Here is a 25105-nt window from a genome sequence, read left to right on the forward strand (position 1 = left end):
TGGTTTTGAGAATTAATAGAAAAATAAAATTTAGTTCTAATTAGTCATAGCTAAAAACATTATCGAATATAAACATGTTAAATCTAAGGGGTGACACAAGCGTCAATTATCAATGGGGGTTTGTCACAAGTAAGCAAAAACAGAAAAATGCAAAGGGTACTAATAAAGGACATGGGATTCTTGGGATGTGATAGGAATATGGGATAAACAAGATTGTTGGGTACATTTTTTTGATAGAGAATTCATAGAATATTTGTGACTAGGCTAGACTTTAATAGGGATAAGCTCTCTCTTGAGCAACTTACCCCGTTTCAAATGGGTTTCTCTCAAACACCCACTTGCCGCATCAAGAATAGCCTCCGCCTTAGCCCAATCACTCTCTGGAGCTGAACCTCATGTCGACCCAATCCCACCTGCCATCAATTTAGTAGTCTTAGTTTTACGACCTCTCTCTCGAGTAAGCCGAAAACACATATATGAAATCGTATTTGCAACTATAATTTCATTAAGTTCATCAACAACTACTAAACAAAATCACATTTAAACTACGATTAAACTATCATCAAGCAAGACCCAACAACCAATTTAACCCATATTCACAAAATCACACCCCAAGAATTGGGGTTTTAGCTAGACATGTATAAGAGATAGAAATTTATACCAAAATGAGTTTGCATTCAAATGGGTATGAAGATTTAAGTCTCAAAAACAAGCAAAGAATGAAGAATCCATAAGACCCAAGTCCAAATTCATGGAGTTGAAACCCTTTGAATCTTCAAGTTCTTCAAAACCCTCTAACTTAGAACTAAAAATTCTATATTATAATATCTGATATTCAAAATCTGATAAATAAGCTACAACTCTCAACAAGTATTTATAATTTTCAAAAATATGTGCTGCAGCGGATCATTCAGCATCGTTAGTCGAGATCGTCGATCAACTTGGCGATCCGCCGATGTTTCTTCGTCTCGCCTTCTATTCGTCATTATTTCTTGATCTAAATTACTGTAACTTACGACGAACTTGATCGAGGGTCACCGATTGATTTCGCTAATCACCCTCTTCCTTGCTGCTTCACCCATCAACACTGGCTTACAACCTTTATCAGCACCTTCGGTGACTATGTCATCTGATGCTGACTAGATCGGCAACACGCCGAATGAGATGGCTACTTGCCATCATTTTTCTTTTTTTTGCTCCAGCTTTCTATAACCTTCTGTGGTTTTGTAGCCTATTCAGCGTGTCACTGAATGATTTTGACGATCTTAAGATTTTTCATTCTCCTTACTCTTATGTATTGGCACTTTTGGAACATCTAGGTGAGCCGATTGTCACATTAGCGTATCGCCAAACAGGTTAGGCGAGTATCAAGTTATCTTTTCCTCGGTCTTTCAGCTGCTAGTTCCTTGTTGGCTAAGTAGTGTCCATGCTTTCCCTCAAACTCCAAATACTTGAAACTCAAGGGTTTTCATCAGATATTGAGATAAAATATGCATTTGAGGACACTAATTCTATCAAAATATAGCCCTAAATGAGTCCACAAATTGGACTCATCATCGAACCACTCGGCGGTTGGCCGAATCCCCCTATATCACCTTTAATTTCATGCTTAAATTGAGTTTGGGTTCTATTACTTTCGGTGAGAAGCCTGAGTTTGCCGAGTGCACCCGACGACTAGCCGAAAGTCCTTCTTCATCGCCCTTTCTGCGCCCCTAACCCTTAAAATGCACTGTAACTTTCGCCGGGATTGTCCTTGCCTGTCGAATGCTGCCAGCGGTTCATCGGAAGGCCTATCCCATCGCCGACATGCCAATTTTTCTAAGAAATTTTTATCCAATCTTTTTTGTGAGCCTGATCTGGCTTGCCAAAGCGATTCGGCGACTCGCCAATCGGTTCGGCAAGTCTGTCTGAAACTATTTTTCTGCAACTTTTCTTGGAATGAATCTAACTCTTTTTGATGTTTTTGTAGATATGGATAGAACCAATCTCGACGTGATGCCCCGTAAAAGAGAACGGGACATTGTGATAAATGAAGGGGGAGCCAATCCTCCTAAGAAGGGAAGGACAGAACCTCCAAAGGGAGGCAAGGGTAGAGAAAAAAGGCCCGTATCTGAGACCCAAAGAACAACTGTGACAGGGAAAGAGAGTCTTCTAAGTCCTAGGCTATATTATCTGATCCAGAGGATGACCAGCCACTACAGTCCTGACGGGCAGAGATTCATGCTAGATCTTGCCCAGACTCATTGAGGGCTCCAACAGCTACTTCTCCTACAGCAGACACAGTGCCAGCTCTGGCTCCACCTATGATCCCAGTGCCACCAGTAGTTCCTTCTCCCCGGCTACTCAACAGATTAAAAGCCGATGGTTTGAGGACTATTCTAGAGGAAAATATGCTATCCACAGAGGGTTTAGTAGGTATTTACTCCGCGGTGAGGGACACCCTCCAGTTCCACCGATTCGAGCAGTTCACCAGGCCCCGAGGCCTATATATTCTTTCATGGGTTTGGGAGTTCTACATAGCATATAGTGACTTGGTATCCAAGGGAAAGAAAAAGGCAAGTGCTTTGAGACCAGTGAAGTCTGTCATGGTCCGAGGAAAGGAAGTAGGGTGTAGCAGTGAGTACATTAATACTGTACTCAACAGGGCTCTAGGTGCTACATTTTCATATGAGGGCTTGCCTATTAATTAGTCCCTAGATGATTTAAAGGGCTGGCTTGCATGTTTTATTTCTGATACCACCCCGAGGTGGATTGAGGCAGGATCCCCCATCGAGAAGAAGGACCTGAACATTGTTTTTCGGTGCTAGTTCAGATTCATCAGCAACTCCATCTTACCCTCCTAGAATGAGTCCATCCTCCAATATCCCAAGGCTGCCTACCTTGGGTCGATTATATCCAGGAGGAACATCAACGTGGGACTCCTTATAGAGCAGGAGATGGCCATGAGGGCCAAGCAGAGTCAGACGTCCCTTCCATTCCTGGTGCTAAATATAGAGCTGTGCCGGCGTGCTATCGTCCCTCCTGATGAGACGAGAGATATTGAGGTCACTCCCACATCCTCCATAAACATCCGACGTATATATAGAAGACGAGTACACTTGGGAGGAGGCTGACATGAGGAGAACAACCTCCGTTGATGCATCCCCAGAGGTGGACATTGACTTTATACCTGCAGAGGCACCTTTTCCTACTCTGGTCTCCGTGCGTTCAGGTACTTCCACTTCCTCCCATACTCCTGGTACTTCTACTGCTCCCCAGCTGAGCAAGATCACTCAGGCCATGCTTCTGAAGATGGGACACTTAGCCTATTCTACTGATGTGAGGGCTACTCGATTGGAGGATGCGGTACCATGGATGATCGAGAGTGCTATCCTAGTTGCACTGACTCCCCTACGAGCATACATTGACACTCTCACAGCAAGAGTTGAGGCTTGTGAGAGTAGACTGGGGGAGACTTCGGAGGTGACAACTTTGAAAGCCGAGGTTGCAGATTTGAGAAAAGATGTGGACTACTTGAAGTCCATAAACTTCACTTCAATATTAGAGGCAACGAATAATGTGGATGCCCCAACGACGTTTGAGATTCCTCTGGCTACCATCGGAGACATACATCAAGATGATATGGCAATTGATGAGTCAGAGGCAGAGAACCGATGAAGAGCAGATAGATGTGCGAGATACTGAGGTTTATGATGATCTGGCTAACCTTGAGGATGCCATGTTTAGAGTGTTGCACCGGGCATTGATTCCCCAACAGATGGAGCGATTGTGTATATAAGACTTCTTTTTACCTCCCTCTCTGTCTTCTTTTATTAATTTTTGGATGTTTTATTACATTTGAGGACAAATTACTTTTTGTCGGTGGTGGGGCGATGTATTTCCATACCTACCTCTTGTGATTATGACTTTTCTGTATATATTTGGTTTTGTGCTATATATTGTGTTTTGGCACTGTGTTGTGGATATTTGAGCTTGTGGCTCCTTGTTTTAATTGAAGATGGTTTTTGGACCCTTCTAAAAGTTTTTCCATCCTTTTTGATTGTGTTTGAATGTGGCTGTTCTTGTGCAAATTTGAGTATCAGTTATGATCAATACCGATAAGTTGAATGGTACTCTCAATCGAACAAACATGAATGTGCTACGATGAGGCCAAATGAAGTTACATAGATAATATGTGAACTTTTTACATCTAGTTGTTACTAGCCGATTATCGAATTGAGTCTCTTATGATGAAAAATGCACACTAGCAAAAGTGTGGAGTCTTGTTTGACATTGGTGTCAATGCCTTGTGTGATGAGCTACCGTGAACCATGTGTGCTGACACCTAGAATTTTCCCCGTTGGTCCGATTGACTAAGTGATGCAAGCTCTTGAAATGATCTTAGGCAACAATTTTAAAGAGTGAAATAATTTGACATTGTACCTCTTTTGTGGCCTACCTTGTGAGTGTGTGAACTTTGCTTGAGCATCATTTGAGCCTTAGCCTTTTCTTGGAAGAAACTTGATGCAAATGAGACCTCTCTTTATACCTTCACCCATAATCCTCATGAAATGTGGTTTGTTTGAATAGCCAACTTAGGCCAAATCCCTAAGTTGGGGGTGTGGTGAAAAGAGAAGGTAAATCAAGAAGTGCAAAGAAGTCCCCTTCGACCCATAGTTTTGAGAAAGATGGAACCCCTCCATACAAAAAATAAAAGACAGAAAAAGAAAAGAAAAATGAAAAAGAAAAAAAATGAAAACAAAATAATAATAAAAAAATATGGAATAAAGTTGTGAACGTTGCAAAACAAATGGGGTGTCCGATATTCCATGGAAAGTGAATAATGGGGTGAATTGTGAGCATGAACGAGAATAGTGAAGAAAAGGAAAGGCAGTGTTGTTCACACCACATTTCAGGAGGATAGCAACCACTGAGCCTAAATGACCATACCTTTGCACTTTGCCTCGTTACAAGCCTTGAAAAGACCTTTTTGATCTTGAAGTGAGCTGAAGCAAGTGTTGATTGGAAAATAAGGGCAAACCTATGGGTGGTGTCATTATGTGTTCATCTTTGTGAGTGTGAGAGTTGTTTGTGATTCTGGAGCTATAAATTGTTGAACAATTGTGTGTAAATATGGAATCATCTTTGTGTGAGGGCATTTAAGTAGCTTTGTTGAGCTTGAACTTGCATTTGAAACAAGTATTGTGAACTTGAGAATCTTTGATAATGGTGAGTCACAACTTGAATCTTTGAGTGCATAATTGATCCCTGCATAAGTAAGTTGAGTCTTGTTGTGTGCATTCATGATTGGTTCTTGTGTAGTACTGTTTGAGACATCCTTTTTGAATTGCTGAACTTGAGTTTTACTTGAGGACAAGCAAAAGTTTAAGTTGGGGGTGTTGATGAGTCCGAGATTTGGACTCATTTAGAGCTTTATTTGTATAGATTTAGTGTCCTCAAATGCTTATTTTGTGCCAATAATTGATGTAAAATCCCTGATTTCCAAGTATTTGGATTGAGGAACAAAACAAGGACACTAATTTGCAAAAAGGAACGAAGCGAGCTAAATGAAGGAAGAAAAAGAAGCCTGGTGATCGCCAAGTCTACTTGGTGAGTCGCCGAAGTGTTTCTTGACCGCCTAAAGTTCCAGTGTGCCAAGCTCTGAAAGGGAAAATCAAGTCGACGAGAAAAAGGAGCAGTCGGTGGATCGTTGGGTAGGTTCCACGATGCAGTGTTAGTTCGCCCAAAGTTACAAACCTGGAAGATGCTGAAGGTCAAGACAGAAAGGCGATGGAATTGGCTAAAGGGCGCATCGCCGAATGGATCGGCGAGCCCGACTTACTGTGCCGAATGGCTCTTCGCAACATATTTTTGGCGACTATAAATACATTTTTGAACATTTAGTTTAGAGCTTTTATCATTATCAAGTATCATATTTTTGAATATTTCGAATTCTGAGTATTGAGGCATAATTTTCCTTAGCTTTGAAGAATTGGAGTTTGTCACTTTGAGAAATTGGAAGTAGGTCTTTGAGATTCTTTAATTTGGACCTTTGTAAAGACGAAATTAATCTTACCCAGTTGATGGAAATACAATTTGGTAACGATTTTTATCTTTTTTATGAAGTCTAGCTAAAACCCCAATTCTTGGAGTGTGATTATGATTATGGGCTGATTTAACTTATGGGTATTGCTAATTGTTAGTTTAAATGTTGTTTAGAAGTGATTCCAATCATTAATTGTGGTTTAATTTAAAGAATTGTAGCTGCAAATGCAATTCTACCTTCGTGTTTAATTTATTAATTATTTCATTAATACCCATTAATTAAATAATCATAGTCACCGAATAGTTTAAAATTTCCAAATCAACTTCACGAACTGATCGAACATGACTCGGGGCTACTATCAGTAGGGGTAATATGGGAATTTTTACAAAAAATTTCCAAAAATAACCTTCTGAGTTATTACATTATCCACCACTAAAATTCATGTTCGTCCTTAAACATATAGTGAAAGAAAATACCTAAAACTTCAAAAATCTTAGCATATCTAGTATACATGTTGGACTCAGTCTCCCAAGTCACCTCCCCCATAGAATGGTGCTTCCTTTGCACCTTTACTAAAGCAATCTCCTTGGTCCTAAGCTTTCAAACCTACATATCCAATATAGCTATAGGTTCCTCCTCGAATGATAAGTGTGGACCCTACACCACAGAATCAAGTGAAAGCATATGAAACTCATCCGGCACATACTTTCGGAGCATAGAGACATGAAACATTGGATCCACAATTGGAGCATAGACATATGCTTTGCTTCCAAAATCTATGCATTAAAAGACTCTATGAAATTATTGTCAACCATGATATTTTTACATTGAGTATCAAAGTACGCCCGACACCAAGTTTGAGGTTTATATTTCACCAGGTCTTTAGCAACTTCTTCATCTATGTCTCCTAATTTTCTCAATTGATCTTCAAAGTCCTCAACATATGTGGCCTATGCACACCACCACATAAGTTTTTTGGCTTGTCCACTCCTCTTTTTACACCTATTTGCCTCAATATGCCTTACACAATAACTGTACTTAGCTTCAGGAAACACACTCTTCTTAGCATCTATTAACCCCTATGAAATAAAAAAAACAGTCAACATCATTATTAGTTTTAAAATTGAAAACAAACAACAGTATATTTGTTTAGATCAAGGATGACAATTTTGATTATCAATTAATATACTTAACTACAAAAAAAAGAGAACTTGCAAACTGAAAAACTAAAAAAAGAATTAAAAACTTGAAAGGAAATGTCTTCTTAGGCATTATTTCAGTTATTAATCACTTAAAGCGGTTTAACGTTAACTTTATCATGTATAAATCAAATTCTATAAATAATTCATTTCAAAGAAACGAAAGGAAAAAAACATAAGGAAAAGACGTAAGTTTTACCTTTTGCATATCTGAGATGAATGTCACTCCATGTCCATCTTTAATATTCAAAGAACACTTCAAAAGCTCCAAAAACTATTCCCATGTCCTGTCTGTCTCCTTATCTACCACTTCCCATGCAATAGGATAAGAATGGTTCATACAATCTTGACCCATAACAACTAATAGTTGCCCTTTATATCTTCCCTTCAACAAAGTACCATCCAGCCCAATAAGTGGTCTCAAACCACTTTTCCATCCATCCTTCAATGCTTTGAAACAAATGTACATCCTTAAGAACTTCCTCTTTCCTTGTAAAAGAGCTTCTTTTGATATATTCATAAAAACATCACTTCCCGGATTAGAAGTTCTAAGTTCTTGTCCATATGCTTCAAGTTTGTTATTGTCATCAAGAAAACTCCCTTCTAGATTTTCTAGAGCCAACCTCTTAGCCCTTTTAACCTAAAGTGTAGACACATTAATGTTAAAAATAGTCTCTAACTCTTCACACATGTATTTTACCTTCAATTGAGGATTATAATGAACTTTTCTCTTGAATAAATGTGCTAATGTGTTAACATTAGCCCTCAGATTTTTATAAGTAATCACATGTCTGTAATGAATTCAATGTTTTGATGGAACAAGTACTACTTTTCTTATCCTTTGATACTAAAACTTTGAAGGGGCAACCTTCAACACATTTATACCCGACCCTAGTTGTATCGATTTTCTTCACCCTTAGTCCATAACGATTGGTCATTGCATAGAAGTTTATTATCCTTCTAGCTTCTGGGATATCCTTAAATGTTTGCCCTTTCTCTAAAACTTTATAATTCTCCAAAGTATCAGTCACATCCCTTCTTTTTTCTTGGCTAAAGACCTCAAGTTCTTCCTCATTATAATCATTAGAATCTGATTCGTTGAATTCACTAGAAATACTTTCTTGGTCAGAAGCTACATCAACATCCACGACATATGTCTCAGTATGATATGTGATGCTCTGAGCAAAAATACTCAAATTGGAAGAATTTACAGCAAATAAATTTATCACTTTAAACTTCTTACTGAATAAGTACTTCAAAGTTCTCATACCATCATCGTTTGTCACCAAATAATACCTTCTAGAAGGTCCAGTTACTAAAAGTTTATTTACTTTAGTGAACCCTTCTTTGTGAACTCTTCGCAAACATTAGCAAATCTAACATTATTGGCTTCATACCCAGACATAACATGCACCAAATTCTGATTATATAATAGCTTAGGAGAAATTACCCAGGGGTGTTGATGAGTGTGAGATTTGGACTCATTTAGGGATTTATTTGTATAGATTAGGTGTCCTCAAATGCTTATTTTATGCCAATAATTGATGTAAAATCCTTGATTTCCTGGTATTTGGATTGAGGAACAAAACAAGGACACTAATTTGCAAAAAGGAATGAAGCGAGCTGAAAGAAGGAAGAAATAGAAGCCGGGTGATCTCCAAGTCTAATTGGCGAGTCGCCGAAGGGTTTCTTGACCGTCTAAAGTTCCAGTGTGACAAGCACTGAAAGGGAAAATCAAGTCAGTGAGAGAAAGGAACAGTCGGCGGATCGCTGAGTAGGTTTTGTGATGCAGTGTTAGTTTGCCCAAAGTTATAGAGCTGGAGGATGCTGAAGGCCAAGACAGAAAGGTGATGGAATTGGCTAAAGGGCGCATTGTTGAGTGGATCGGCGAGCCCGACTTCCTACGCCGAATGGCTTTTCGCTGCATATTTTTGGCGACTATAAATACGTTTTTGAACATTTAGTTTAGAGCTTTTATCATTATCAAGTATCATATTTTTGAATATTTTGAATTCTTAGTATTGAGGCAAGTTTTTCCTTAGCTTTGAAGAATTGAAGTTTTTCACTTCTGAGAAATTGGAAGTGGGTCTTTGGGATTATTCAATTTGGACCTTTGTAAAGATGAAATTAATCTTACCTAGTTGATGGAAACACAATTTGGTAATGATTTTTATCTTTTTATGATGTCTAGCTAAAACCCAATTCTTGGGGTATGATTATGGGTTGATTTAGCTTGTGGGTATTGCTAATTGTTAGTTTAAATGCTATTTAGAAGTGATTTCAATCATTAATGTTGGACTCCGTCTCCCAACATGTGTACTAGATATCCAATACTTAAATCATCTTCTTAGACTGTTCGTCTATCTAAGGGTGAAAGGTCATACTCATATCCAATTGAGTACCCACACGATGTTGTAGGGATTTCAAGAATTGAGAAGTGACTAATGAACCCCGATTAGATACAATAGAAACATGCACTCCATGTAGCCGAACTGTAATATCGAGCTAACTTTTCCACCATGTACTTCACCTGAACTAGGATAAATTGGGAAAATTTTGACAATCAATCAACAACCACCCAAATAAAGTCATAACCACCTACGGTGGTAGGTAAGCCCACAACAAAGTCCACGGTGATACGTTCCCACTTCCAAGTAGGAATGAATATCCTCTGAGACACCTTGTAACTCCCCTAATTACTAAAGTTAATATTCACATCCGATACACATTTTTAATTACATTTGTATGTTTTATTCTCATTTTAGATCTCAAAAGTTTGCGATATTGGCAGATTTGATTAGCATAAATTGTGATTGTAATATAAGGATTGTATTGGAATATTTACGTAATATACTAATTATGATTCCCTATAATTTGATAAAGGAAGGTGATATATATATATATATATATATGTATGTGTGTGTTTTGGGAAGCCAATGATGAGTCCACAAATTGGACTCATTTAGGGCTATGTTTAAATATAAATTGTGTCCTCAAATGCTTATTTTATATCAATATCTGATGAAAACCCTTAAGTTTAAGCTATTTGAAGTTTGAAGGAAAGCATGGACACTACGTTGCAAAAAGGAACGAAGAGGCTGAAAAGAACGAAGAAATGAAGGCTTGAGGATCGCAGAGGCCACTCAGTGAGTCGCCAAAGGGTCTTACTTAACCTTTTGTTCCAGTGTGCTGATCCCTAAAGGAAAGGATCAAGTCAGTGGAAAGGGGAGCAGTCAACGCATCACCGAGAAGTTTCACGAAGCAGTACCATGTCGCCCAATGACCCAAAGCACGACGATGCTGAAGGCTGGTGCAAGACGGCGGTGAAGTACACCAAAATGTGAATCCCTGAGTTGATCGGCGATTCTGACTAACTACACCGAATTAGCCGCTACAGCACCAATCTGTGAAAACTATAAATACTAGTTATAGTTGTAGTTTTAAGTGTCGAATAATTATTATAATTTTCATATAGAATAGTACTTTTTGATATTTTTTCTCTAATCTTGAGAGGGTTTTGAAGACTTGAAGATCCAATGGGTTTCACCTTCAAGATTTGGGTTTGGGTCTCTTGGATTCTTCAATTTTGGCCTGTATCAAGACTTAAATCTTCATACCCAGTTGAATGCAAGCTCAATTTGGTATAAATTTCTATGTCTTATACATGTGTGGCTAAACCCCCCAATTCTTGGTGTGTGATTTAGCGAAAATGGGTTAAGATAATTGTTGGGTCTTGCTTGCTGATCGTTTAATTGTAGTTTAATTGTGATTTTGTTTAGTAGTTGTGGATGAATTTAATGAATTTGTAGTTGCAAATACAAGTTTATTTATGTATTTTCCTCTTGCTCGAGAAAGAGGTCATAAAACTATGACTACTAAATTGATGGTCAGTGTGAGTGGGTCGACATGAGGTTTAGCTCGAGAGAGTGAAACCTAGTCCCATGTCCACACACTCAGCTCGAGAGAGTGAGTGGGTTAAGGCGTAGGCTGGTCTTCATGCGGCAAGTGGGTGTCCGAGAGGAACACATTTTAAACGGGGTAAGTTGCTCGAGAGAGAGCTTATCCCCCTTAAAGTCTAGCCTAGTCACAATTACTCTATGAATCTTCTATTCAAATCATGTACCCAGTAATCTAGCTTAACCCGTATTCCCATCACATCCCAAGGATCCCCCCTCATTACTTAGAAATCCTTGTTTTTTCTGTTATTTTTACTTACTAGTAACAAAACCCCCCATTGATAATTTACACTCTTGTGTCCCCCTTTAATTTACAATGTTTTTAATCGTTAATGTCTTTAGCTACGACTAGTTAGAACTAATTTTTATTTTTCTATTAATTTTTAAAACCACTCACTTGGGAACGATCCCAACCCTTGGTTGGGTTACTAAACTATTGTACGATCGTAGACAATTGCATTAGCAGTTATGTCTTGATTACACAAACATCAAAATGGCACCGCTGTCAGGGAGTGGTGTTATTGGAGAAATTTCAGATTTGTAGAATTTTTGTTCTTCTTAGTTGTAGTTTACTCACCTAATTTTTAGTTTTGTTTTATTTTCTTGTGTGAATATTTCAAAAAGCATGAGTGTTAACGGTAGTAACGGTAGCCAGGTGGGCCACGAGGACGACATCTGTAATCTCAACAATGTCCAAGAGCCCAACATCAATGACCCCCATCTCATGGGAGGTGTTGGAGCCATTCGTTTACCCCCAGTTGAGGGAAATGCAGTGTTCCACATAACGAGCACCATATTTCAACTCTTGCAACTAAAGGGACTTTTCTGTGGATTGGCTCATGATGATCCTCACGAGCATCTTCGAAACTTTGTAGATATATGCAGACCATTCTCTTTCAAAAACATCTCTCATGGGTCAGTCTAATTAAGGTTATTCCCTTTCTCGTTGATTAGAGAGGCGTGCAAATGGCTAGCCGAGTTGCCGCGAGAATCCATCACTTCTTGAGAGGAACTGGTAGCCACTTTTCAAGTGCAATATTTCCCTCCCTCGAAGATGATGTCACTTAGGGATAACATCCAGAGCTTTAAGCATCTGGAAGGAGCGACTCTGCACGAGACTTGGCTACGGTTCAAAAAGTTGGTGCTACAATACTCAACCCATGGTTTACCTGATAACGTGCTACTTCAGTACTTCTACTGGAGTTTGGACTCGGTAAACAAAGCTGTCGTCGATCAACTCTAGCCGGGAGGCTTAATGCAAAAGCTGTATACAGTAGTAACCCAACTTTTAGATGAAATGGCAACCATCAACAGAGCATGGTACACTCGTGAGGACCAAGTCTCCCCTCTCACCTTCAGGCTATTCAAGGAGTAGATTGAAAAAGACAATGAGAGAGACCAGAACATGGCCAAAATCATGACGCAACTTGATATTTTATCCAAAAATGTCATGGGGGCTGGTGCCGGTGGTCTCAACACTGTGGGGGTTGGGTATGCTAATCCTGAGGAGATGAGGTTTAAAGCCTTGTATAACAAGGAGGTAAATTTTCTAGCCAACCAAGACAGTGGCTACAACTCAAATTACCCAAGGCAGGGTGGTAACCAAGGTGGGGATAGAGACGAAGGCTGGAAGGACCGAGATCGTGAATGGAGGGACTGTAATCCGAATTGGAACGATGGGGAGAAGGATAGATATGTGCCTCCCAATGAGCACCAAGAACCCAAGTATTCGGAAAGTGGTAGGTCTGAGGATATGCTCTCACGTATCCTCAACAACGTTGAGGGGTCAGATAAAATTCTAAAAGGCATGAAAAAATATGTATCTACCCTTAGCCAGACCGTCACCTCCCATTCAGTTTCAATCAAGCAATTAGAAACCCAGATGGGACATATCTTGTCTCACCTAAATCCGAGACAACAAGGGGATTTTCCGAGTGATACTATGGCTAACCCCAAGAATGAGGTTTGAAGGTGGCCTTGCGTCGTGCCACGATGTTAACTAAGGCGCTGTTTGGGAGGCAACCCAAAGCCCTTTTATTGTTTTACGTTAGTTTTAGAAATAATGGTGCGTTGATTGTGCAGGATGAAGAGTGAGAATCATTTGGAAAAAATGAGGTTGGTGAGAGAAATGTTCGGTTGGTGAGTCACCGATTAGCTCAACGATCCCACTTTATATCGCCGTTTGGATTCCCAAATTGACGGGGGATTCTGTAAAACTCGGTGAAGAATGTGACTACTCAGTGTGACGCCAAATGGTTCGGCGCTCATGACTAATGTCACCGAATAGGCAAGAACTGGACAGTTTTTCAAGCCAAAGGTTTAAAAGTTTGAATGTCCTATGCTTTCCCTCATTTTCAAACGTTGCAATCTTACACCTAGTATTATTTTCAATATCGCTGCATCTTTATTGTATTTTGGTTGATTGATTTATGCGTGGAGTCAGAGTTCATTGCTTCGTAGCATCCTAATAGCACAAAAAGTTAGTGTCCCGAACCCCATAACTATCTTGTCAAAAGTATACTCATTTGCAAATGTGTGATCTTGTTGAAATCTGCTGAACCTTCCTGATTGGGATTATTTGTTTATTTATCGATTCTTCTTCGATAACCTTGCATTTATTGCCTGAACTGTTGAAACCTTGTTCTCCAATGCATAGAGTGGGGTTAATGTGTGATGAGTGGTATTCGTATGTTATGGGTCCTGGTCGAATTTGTGTTTTTTGTGCTTAAATTGCATTTTCGGGGGTTGCGGGGCTGAATTTGAGAAGTTGAGTGAAAAGTAGGCACATTGGGTCATTCGGCGAGCTGTGACTAGCTTACAGAACTATTCCGCGGTTCACCTAATTACCCTATCTCGCCCTTATTATCATGCTTTATTTGTTGTGGCATCTGTAACTTTCGACGAGAAGTATGAGGTCACTACGACCACTCGACGACTCACCGAAAGTCTTCATGTTCGCCCTTTGTCTGCACCCCTAACTCCTTCTACACTGTGACCTTCGACGGATTGTTTGTGGCTCGCCGAATGGACTCTCTAGTCTTTCTGCAGTTGAATGTCTTTGTTTTGGTTGACAAATGTGTTCTAACATTATCTCAAGACTTTGTAGACATGGCCAAACCAAATGTTGCAGGAAGAAACATGCCACCCAGACACATAAGAGCACAAAAGTTCAAAAGAACTACAAGGAGCGAGAACAACACAGCCAGTTCGAGGAGGAGGATGCCCATCGACCCTAATGTCCCTTCGTGGGCTTGAGGGTTCAGCAATGCGATATACGCCTTTGTGGCAGCTCAAGAGTTGGACAATATGATCGAGGCTAATATCATTGCAGAAGCTGAAACAGAGCAAAAAGAAAAAGAGAACCAGAAGCAGGCTGACACATTGGGTACTGATGCCCAGACAGATGGAGTAACTATGTAGACATTATTCCTCCTTACCTCCCTCTCTGTCTTTCTTTATTCTAAATTCTGGATATTTTGTTATTTGCATTTGAGGACAAATTGCTTTTTGTTTGTGGTGGGGTGAGGCCCACACCTTTTGTGTGCTACTTTTGTTTGTGTTTCGTGTATATATTTGGGCTGTTCTGTTTAAAATTGTGTTAATACTACTTTCAGTGGATGTTTGAGCTTGCAACTCCTTTTATTTTTAAATTGCAAAATGATTTTGACCCTTCCGATTTTTTTTGAATTTTTCGCACATTTTCGCTACCCTTGATATGCTGTTAAATGTGGCTATTACTTGGCAAATTTGACTCTCGGTTTCGATCAATACCGATGACTTGAATAGTGCTTACAATCGAACGAACATGAATGCACGACTACGATGAGGCCAAATGAAGTTGCATAGACAATATGTGAATTCTTTGCATCTTGTTGTGATTAGCCATTTATCAAATCGATTCTCTTGTGATGACCGCTGCACACTAGCAAAAGTGTGGAATCTTGTTTGACTTAAGTGTCGATGCCTTGTGTGATAAGCTTACCTGGAACCATGCATGACAACACCCAGAATTTGCCATGTTGGTCTGGTTGACTAAGTAAGACTTTCTCTTGATTAATCTTAGGCAACTTCGAAGAGTGTGAACCAATTGGACATATACCTCTTTTGTGACCTACCTTGTGAGCGTGTGATTATCTCTTGACCACCCTTTGAGCCTTATCCTTCATTGGAAGAAACTTGATGAAAACTAGACCTTTCTTAATCCATTACCTATAATCCTCTTGATTTGTGGTTAATTGAATAGCCAACTTAGGCCAAAAGCCTAAGTTGGGGGTGTGGTGAAAAAGAAAAGGGAAAGTCAAGAAGTGCAAGGAAAGTCTCTTTTAACCCATGGTGTTGAGAAAAATGGAACCCCTCCATATAAAAAAAATGAAAAAGAAAAATAAAAAGAATGAAAAAGAAAGTTGTGGAATAAAGTACCAAAGAAATAGGGTTCCGAACAATCCATGGGAGGCAAATAATAGGATGACCTATGATGCACTAATGAAAATGATGAAGGAAAAAGAAAGGAAGTATAGAGAGCACCACATTTCATTAGGATGAAAGTCATTGAGCCTAAATGACCATACCTTTTCACTCAACCCCATTACAAGCCTTGTTAAGACCTTTGTGATCTTGAGAAAGTCGAAACAAATGTTGATTGGAAAATACGGGCAAACCTATAGGTGAAAGCAATCATCATGTTCATCTTTGTGAGTGTGAGCATTGTATCTGATTCCTGAACTTTTAAATTAATAATACCTTTGCGTGTGAAAATGGAATCATCATTTGTGTGAGGGCATTCGAAGGCTTTTGTTGAGCTTGAACTTGCATTTGAAGCAAGTATTGCAACCTTAAGAATCTTTGGTAATGGTGTGTCACAACTTAAATCTTTGAGTACACAATTGATTCTTGCATAAGTAAATTGAGTTTTGTTGTGTACATTCATAATTAAGTCTTGTGTAGCACTGTTTGAGACATCCTTGTTGAACTGTTGAACTTGAGGACAAGCAAAAGTTTAAGTTAGAGGTGTTGATGAGTCCACAAATTGGACTCATTTAGGGCTATGTTTAAATAGAAATTGTGTCCTCAAATGCTTATTTTATCTCAATATCTGATAAAAATCCTTAAGCTTTAGGTATTTGAAGTTTGAAGGAAAGCATGGACACTACATCACAAAAAGGAACGAAAAGGCTGAAAAGAACGAAGAAATGAAGGCCTGAGGATCGCCGAGTCCACTCAGCGAGTCGCCAAAGGGTGTTACTTCGCCTTTTGTTCCAGTGTGCTGAGCCTTAAAGAAAAGGATCAAGTTGGCGCAAAAGGGAGCAGTCGGCGCATTGCCGAGAAGTTCCCCGAAGCAGTACCATGTCACCCAATGACCCAAAGCATGATGATGCTGAAGGCTGGTGCAAGATGGTGGTGAAGTACATGAAAAGGCGAATCACCGAGTTGATCGGTGATTCCAACTAACGACGCCGAATGATCCGCTGTACCACAAATCTGTGAAAACTATAAATACTAGTTAGAGTTGTAGCTTGAAGTGTCGAACAATTATTATAATTTTCATATAGAATATTACTTTTTGATATTTTTGCTCTAAGCCTGAGAGGGTCTTAAAGACTTGAAGATCCAAAGGGTTTCATGTTCAAGATTTGGGTTTGGGTCTCTTGGATTCTTCAATTTTGGCCTATATCAAGACTTAAATCTTCATACCCAGTTGAATGCAAGCTTAATTTGGTATAAATTTCTATCTCTTATACATGTGTGGCTAAAACCCCCAATTCTTGGGGTGTGATTTAGAGAATATGGGTCAAGATAATTGTTGGGTCTTGCTTGCTGATAGTTTAATCGTAGTTTAATTGTGATTTCGTTTAGTAGTTGTGGCTGAATTTTATGAATTTGTAGTTGCAAATACAAGTTTATTTATGTGTTTTCGGCTTGCTCGAGAGAGAGGTCGTAAAACTAAGACTACTAAATTGATGGCTAGTCGAGTGGGTCGACATAATGTTCAGCTGGAGAGAGTGAACCCTAGTCCCATGTCTGCACACTTAGCTCGAGAGAGTGAGTCGGTTAAGGCGTAGGCTGGTCTTCATGCGGCAAGTGGGTGTGCGAGAGGAACACATTTGAAATGGGGTAAGTTGCTTAAGAGAGAGCTTATCCCCCTTAAAGTCTAGCCTAGTCACAATTACTCTATGAATCTTCTATCGAAAGCATGTACCCAATACTCTAGCTGAACCCGTATTCCCATCACATCCCAAGGATCCCCTCTCATTAATTAGAAACCCTTGTTTATTTTACTGTTTTTATTTACTAGTTACAAAACCCCCTATTATTAATTGACACTCTTGTGTCCCCCTTTAATTTACAATGTTTTTAATCGTTAATGTCTTTAGCGACGACTAGTTAGAACTAAGTTTTACTTTTTTGTTAATTCTCAAACCACTCTCTTGGGAACGATCCCAACCCTTGGTTGGGTTACTAAACTATTGTACGATCGTAGACACTTGCATCGAAAGTTGTGTCTTGATTACGCAAACATCGGCCAACTTTTCACTTTTTGAGCAACTACTTTTTTCCCAAGCTATTTTAATTGATAAGTATCACTTTTGTAAGAGATGTTTTAACACCTCCTCTAGAGGATTTGTTTTCCTCAAGGTTAAGAAACCTTGAAAACTTTCTCAAAACCATATTAGTCCATAAAATCCAAAAGAAAACTTGTTCCTTTTGACTGGAATTAGAGATAGACCCTTCCTTTTGGTAAGTGATCAAATATGTTCTTGAACTGTGCAATGTTTAGTGTTGTTAGCATGTCTTGGTGTGTAGAGCTCGGGTTTCAATGAATAAATACAATTTGGAAATTTAATATATATACCTAAAACTCTTATGTTTATGTGGGAATCTAGTTTTATTGTTATGGATTCAAAATTTGGGACGCAATATAGGTCATGTTCTGTCTAGATTGTCTAGCTTTCTGAATTCCCTATGTTCAACTGTTAGTGTTTTGATTATGTATTTTGTGGCGATTCTTGATTATTTACAACCTTAAGACATATACCTAATTTTTTTATGAGGATATAAAGTCTTGTTTTTTCATTTTCCTTTTCAAAACTAAGTTACGACATGAGGTACTAGGTTGGCCAGATTTACTGTTTTGGGAGCATAATCGTATTTACACATGATAGGCTTACTTTTGATGATAATATTCTTTTTTTCAACATTAATGATCTATTAGAAGTTAAAGAAGTTAGTTAATTGTATTTTCAAGGTGGTATATACTCGTGTACAAGCTAAGGAATTTGATACGTTGTTTGGTATAGAGTTTGAACTCTTGAAGTTGTGTTAGACGGTTTCTATGCTAAAAGGATAAGGTTTGTATATAAAATTGTACTTGTACTTTTGTTACATGCTGGTGTATGATAACCCTCACATACTCTTTAAAACCAATTAAAGGGCTAACAGTCGAAGTTAATAAAAATACCCAATGAAGAGTCGGGGTCGAATCACATAGAGAATGGTATATCGTAGAGAATTATATCAAGACATTTGGATTGAAAATTCATTCATTTGTAATATTAAAAGCAAGTAAGTGGATGATTCTACTATTGTCACAATTAAACTAAGATTTCGGAGAATGGAAGAGTTAACAAGCATTCTAGGGGTGCGGGGATTTGAAATCGATGTTACATATGGGTAATTGTGCTTCTCTATAGTGATGAACATTCATGAACAGGCTAGCTCATCTTTAATGATACTAGTCTTCTTTCAATCTCACAACATCTTTGCATAGAACCTACTTCTGGTCTCATCTATAGACTATACCAAACCGTAACACCCAGAAAGTAGTAGGCTAAGCTAGAAGCTTAACATGAGGGTTAGAGTCATAAATATAACTCCCCGTACTTAAATTAAAGAGTTTTATGTTATAACGTTAATGTATGATCCCCCAAGGACCAACCACGGGTCCTTGAGGATGGCCAAGAAAAATTTGCCCAAAACCTTGACCTATGGTAGGACCCACATCCTGTGGGTGGGTCCACGCCCATGGGTCAAGGGCTAAAATTTTAGAGTTGCAGGACCCAACCCACGGTCCACCAGCATACCACGTTTGTCCATCCACGGATCATGGTCATGGGGTTGTGGGTGGTCACCTGAAAAAGAAGAAGAAGTAGAAGAGGGTCAAGCTAGGTCAAGTCAAGATTCCATTGTTTCAAGCTTTCTAGGTTTGGTAATCAAGGTATGATGGCTTATTCATTCATGGACTCCTTTCATACATGAAGCCCTCATGTTTCCCCCAATTGTGAAGAAGAACCCCAATTCTAGTTAGGGTTTCTTCCTATATTATGGGTATTGTTGTATGTTGATCTAATTGAGTGGATAATGGTTGTTTATGATGTAATTACATGTTTTTAGTATGATTATACATGTATTCATAATTAACCTATGATTTTAGCGTGAATTTGATATAGTTAAGTTTCATGTCATGAAAGGGGGAATTAAGGACTTAGATATGATCTTCTAAGATTGATGAATTACTTTATGAATTTCTTGAGATTAGAGCACCTAGATATGAATTGCTTAAAAGTAAAGCTTATATACATGAATTGAATGTAATTAGGGATTGTATAATGAATCATGATGTATGGTAGTCCTTCATCCATGGATAGTCTTCGTCCACAGAGTCCATCCAAATTCAATTTCGAAACTAGTAATTCCCAAAAATCTAGTGTTTGACTCCAAGTCATGGATTCCATTCAAAAATGATTCTAATGATTTAATTAATTTATACTATGATTGAATTGATGATTTAGTATGGTTTTTATGCTGAACTCCCCAAGAATCCATGAAATCCTCATATTCCCAATAAATGACCTTGTGATGTGGCTGAATTGATGAAAGAAGGATATTGTGAGATTATGCTTGTAGTAATTGAGTTATTTGAATTATGTTATTATCCATGTCTAATGTAGTAATTCTAGATGTGTTGATTTGATATGAGCTTTGACCTTTGAAAGGGCAAGATATGATATTGTGCATGTTTATGAAGGTTATTAATATGCTTTAAGAACAATTTGAGAGTGAAGTGTCCATGATTATGATAATAATGTTGTGTTGATTGAAAAGCTATTCTCATGAAAACATAATGAACATAATGAACATAATGTGAAAGGTTTTTTCATATAATGGAGATTTTAGGTTGAAAGACTTTCTCAACTAATTGAATCTAATGTTATATGTAGACATGGACGGTGAAAAGGTTATTCTCATGCAAGATCTAATGAGCTATTTTAATGAAACAAGTTATGAATTAATAAGTACTCTGTGGGATAAATGCTTAGCACCGAGTGGATATTGAATACGAGATGGAAGCTATTCCATGAGAAAAAATGGGTTTCTAGAATCAATCTCTTGAGATGGAAGCTCCCTCGCTAGAAAGGGCAGGTTTCTACTAACAATCTCCTTATCCCATAAACTACGTGCCCCCGTAGGATATTTAGCTAGTGGATCCACCTAAAGCTAACAAATGATGGTCTTACCTTAGGCAAGTAGGACAACCTTTTCGGTGTGGGTAACATCGGATTCCATGTTAAGCTCATATGGTCTATGTCGGTTAAGGCTTATTCCCACTATGAAAAGAATATGAATATGAACTATGGCTACTCAAGAAGCTTTACTTAGTATGAGTGAGATTATGGGGTCTTATTCATGCATTGCACAAGTATGCTTTGAGGGTAGTTATGGTATGTTCTCTTATGTTATGATGATCTATGTAATGAATATGTTTATGAGTATGTTGTTAAGTATTGTAAGTATGTTTTGATATGAGGACTACTTGTATGATGTATGCTTAACTTGGATTGTTGCTATAAGTTGCTTTCCTAGATATAATTGACTAAAGGCGAATGTTCCCTTGTCTATGAAAAATAAGCGAAAGACGAGATCAAAAGATGATAAATATGAAAGAGGGCCTAAAGTGACTTGCTTAGTATGGGTGGGATTATGGGATCTTATCCATGCATTGCCTAAGCTTGCCTTGAGGTCACTTATGTAGTGTCTCTCTCATATAATATTGTTCTAAATGCATTGATTATGCCTATGACTATGATGTTATCTCTTATGCTCACAAGTTGTGATTATTGTTTAACATGTTATATGCCTATGTCTTGTAGTGACGTCTCTTATACTTATGACTTATGTTATTGTCTCTTATGATTATGGTATATGTCTTATATTGACTAATGCCTCCTACATGCTTATGTTGATGATTTATGCTAGCCATCATATTTAGTACATTATTGTACTAACACATACTTTTACCTACATTCTTATCAAATATACGGTCCGGCGATATTTACTTCCATCCTCGTGGCTAGGTTCATAGTAGATCAAGAAGATAAGTTTTGGTGAGTCCTCATAGCATTTTAGGGCTTGACCACCATGTCCTTTATATTTCATTTTATGTTTAGAGCTATTGTATAGGATGTGTCCCAAAGACCTTCATGTTTTAGATGGTTTGAGAAAATGTCAAAGACTTTCGCTTCGTTTTATGAGACTTCGATTGTATTGAAAAATGTTTTAAATTTCCGTAATTTTCTATTATCTTATGTTGTGATATGCTAAGTGGCTTACATGGAGTCCTTCGGGTTTCTATGTGCCATGTTACATCTAGGGGGTACTCCTGGGTCGTGACAAACTTGGTAATTAGAGCACAAGGTTTAGAATGGTTTTAGGATGTCTCAAACCATGTCTAGCAGAGTCTTGTTCATAAATGTAAAGCGCACCACATTTATGAATGTGAAGCTATGAGATGCTTAGGAAACGTCACTTGTTCATTCTCTAAGTCGTGCCATAAGGTTTAACTCTTTTGGGTCGTTCTCCTAATTCGTGCCCGATGGTTTTTAGGATATGACTACTACAAGGGCTAACATTAGAAGGCATGAGGAAGACAATGTGGATCAAGAAGTTCCTTCTCAAGCTCCAATTGACCCTTTGGCTGTGAATGTGACTAATAAGAAGTTTAGATTTGGTTTTCAACTGTTGAATCAGAGCGGGATAGAAGCTTCGGAATTTTATGGTTCGAAAGTGGAGGAAGATCCTCAAGAGTTTATAAATGAGATCTCTAAAGTGTTGGACTTTGTGGGAGTGACTCCAGTAAAGAAGGTGGAATTGGTTGCTTACCAATTGAGAAGTGTTGCTCAAGTTTGGTTTAATTAATGGAAAGAGGCTAGACCTGTAGGAATGGGTCCCATATAGTAGGAAAGGTTCAAGAGTGCTTTTTTAGATAGGTTCTCCCCTCTAGAAGTGAGAGACACTTTAGTGCTTGAGTTCATCAACCTTAGGCAAGGTAATATGATAGTTAAGGAATATGCATTGAGGTTCACCCAATTATCTAAGTATGCTCCATGTTTGGTGTCTGAATCTAGGTCGAGGATGTGTATGTTTGTGTCGGGAGTGTATGATTTAGTAGTAAAAGAATGTCGTACGGCCATGCTTGATCATGATATGAATATTTCTCGTCTTATGGCTTATGCTCAACAAATTGAGGAAGAGAAACTTGAGGAAAGGTTTAGGGAGAAAAAAAGGTTTAGAATTGATGATGATAATTCTCCTCTTGAAAGGTTCTCCGGACAAGGTCCTTCTAGGATCTCCCCAAGATATGACCTAGAAGGGTGTCCAACCCTAAGTCTCAAGGAAAGGGCAGTAGACCCCTATTTCATATTTGTGCTAGATGTGGCAAAAAACATGAGGGTAGATGTTTAGCCTGTATAGAGGGTTGTTATGGTTGTGGTGAGAGTGGCCACAAGATGAGAGATTGTCCAAGGATGAAGGCTAAGGGTAGAGAGAAGAAGCAAATTAGGTCCCATGATCTTCAAGCTAGAGGTGAACAAGAGTGTCCTCCGAATGTTGCCTGGTATGTGTTTTATTCTTATTTAGATTCTGGTGTTGCTTGTCTTTTGTGACTTGATAGACTTGATATAATAGACTTCAATGTTGTCTTTGGTGTAAATGGGTTGCATTATGTTTATGTGTATTTGATGGTAGAACCCGACTTAATCATGATTAGTTTTGGGGTAGGTGGATATATTTGATGAATATGGTATTTGAGTAATGCCTAGATGTGTTGAGTGAGTAGACTCCTCTAAGAAGGGTAGAAGTGTAATTCACCATGGTATAAAATCATCTTGTGTGAGGGATGTGAAAGCTTAGTGATGACTTGCTCCGACCTTAGAATTGAAAGAAATGATGCTTATAAGAGTCCGTATAGGCTTACTCCCAAGGGGGAGATGATGTGCTTAGATTACAATGTCGTTGAGTGTTCTTGATGTTCATGATATGGGTTGACTTGGAATTCTCACCTTGAGAGGTGTAGTGAGTTTGGGAAGTTTAGTCCCGATTCTTTTTTTGTAGGCTCATAAGAGATCTTGAGTGGAGTTGGTAAGGTTGCTTGTGAACTAGAGTTGCTTAATGAGTGGCACCGATGTACCCAATTTTCCATGTCTCTTGGATATAGGAGGTGTTTGAGATTCGACATTCACAAATTCCTTAAGAAGAGTTGGGAGTTAATGAGAATTTTTCTAATTTAGAAATACCGGTAGGGATCTGAGAACGGCAAGTTAAGAAATAGAAGAGTAAGGAAGTTGATTCCCTGAAAGTGTTAAGGAGTGGTCTTTGAGTGAGAGTTTTAGGTGAGGGTGCTACTTGGGATGCTAAGGGCCAATAAGAAGTCCCGATATCCTTAGGCTAAGCTATTGTAACACCCTGGAAAGTAGTAGTCTAAGCTAGAAGCTTAACATGAGGGTTAGAGTCGTAAATATAACTCCCCGTACTTAAAATAAAGAGTTTCGTGTTATAACATCAAGGTACGAACCCCAAGGACCAACCATGGGTCCTTGAGAAGGGCCAATACAAATTTGCCCAAATCCTTGACCTATGGTAGGACCCACGCACCGTGGGTGGGTCCACGCCCGTGGTTAGGTCCGTGGGTCAAGGGCCAAAATTTTAGAGTTGCAGGACCCAACCCATGGTTCACCAGCATGCCACGTGGGTTCATCTATAGACCGTGGTCGTGGGTGGTCACCTAAAACTGCTTTTTGGCAGTTAAGTGTAGGGGCATTATGGGGTTTTCCAGTTTTAATAATATTAAGTGAGGTCATTTTAGCCTATATTAGAACACCTATATAAATACTTTAGACCCCTAAATTAAGTCATCCAAATCATTATTTGTAAATTCCCAAAAGAAACCCAAATCCCTCAAAAAAAAATCCCCTCTCTAGAAAAAAGAAAAAGAAAAAGAAGAGGGTCAAGCTAGGTCAAGTCAAGGATCCATTGTTTCAAGCTTTCTAGTCTTTGTAATGAAGGTATGATGGCTTATTCATTCATGGACTCCTTTCATCCATGAAACCCCCATGTTTCCCCTAATTGTGAAGATTAACCCCAATTCTAGTTAGGGTTTCTTCCTATATTGTGGGTATTGTTGTATGTTGATCCAATTGAGTGGATAATGGTTGTTTATGATTGTTTATGATGTAATTACATGTTTTTAGTATGATTATACATGTATTCATAGTTAACCAATGATTTTAGGGTGAATTTGATATAGTTGAGTTTCATGCCATGAAAGGGGGAATTAAGAACTTAGATGTGATCTTCTAAGATTGATGAATTACTTTATGAATTTCTTGAGATTAGAGCACCTGGATATGGATTGCTTAAAAGTAAAGCTTATATACATGAATTGAATGTGATTAAGGCTTGTATAATGAATCATGATGTATGGTAGTACTTCATCCATGGATAGTCTTCATCCATGTAGTCCCTCCAAATTCAATTTCAAAACTAGTAATTCCCCAAAAGCTGGGGTTTGACTCAAAGTCAAGGATTCCTTTCAAAAATGATTCTACTGATTTAATTACTTTATATTATCATTGAATTGATGATTTATTATGGTT

The 25105-nt window shown here is 38.5% G+C and overlaps 1 protein-coding gene across 1 annotated transcript; it reads left to right on the forward strand.

Annotated features, from left to right (window-relative positions):
• The first annotated feature begins 3114 nt into the window (after positions 1–3114).
• LOC125842791 (uncharacterized) lies at positions 3115–3657 on the forward strand. The gene has a single exon (XM_049522101.1). The coding sequence runs from the start codon at positions 3115–3117 to the stop codon at positions 3655–3657; it is 543 nt and encodes a 180-aa protein (XP_049378058.1).
• The last annotated feature ends 21448 nt before the right edge of the window (positions 3658–25105 follow it).

Source organism: Solanum stenotomum, chromosome 10 (genome assembly GCF_019186545.1).
Source record: "Solanum stenotomum isolate F172 chromosome 10, ASM1918654v1, whole genome shotgun sequence".
NCBI lineage: Eukaryota > Viridiplantae > Streptophyta > Magnoliopsida > Solanales > Solanaceae > Solanum > Solanum stenotomum.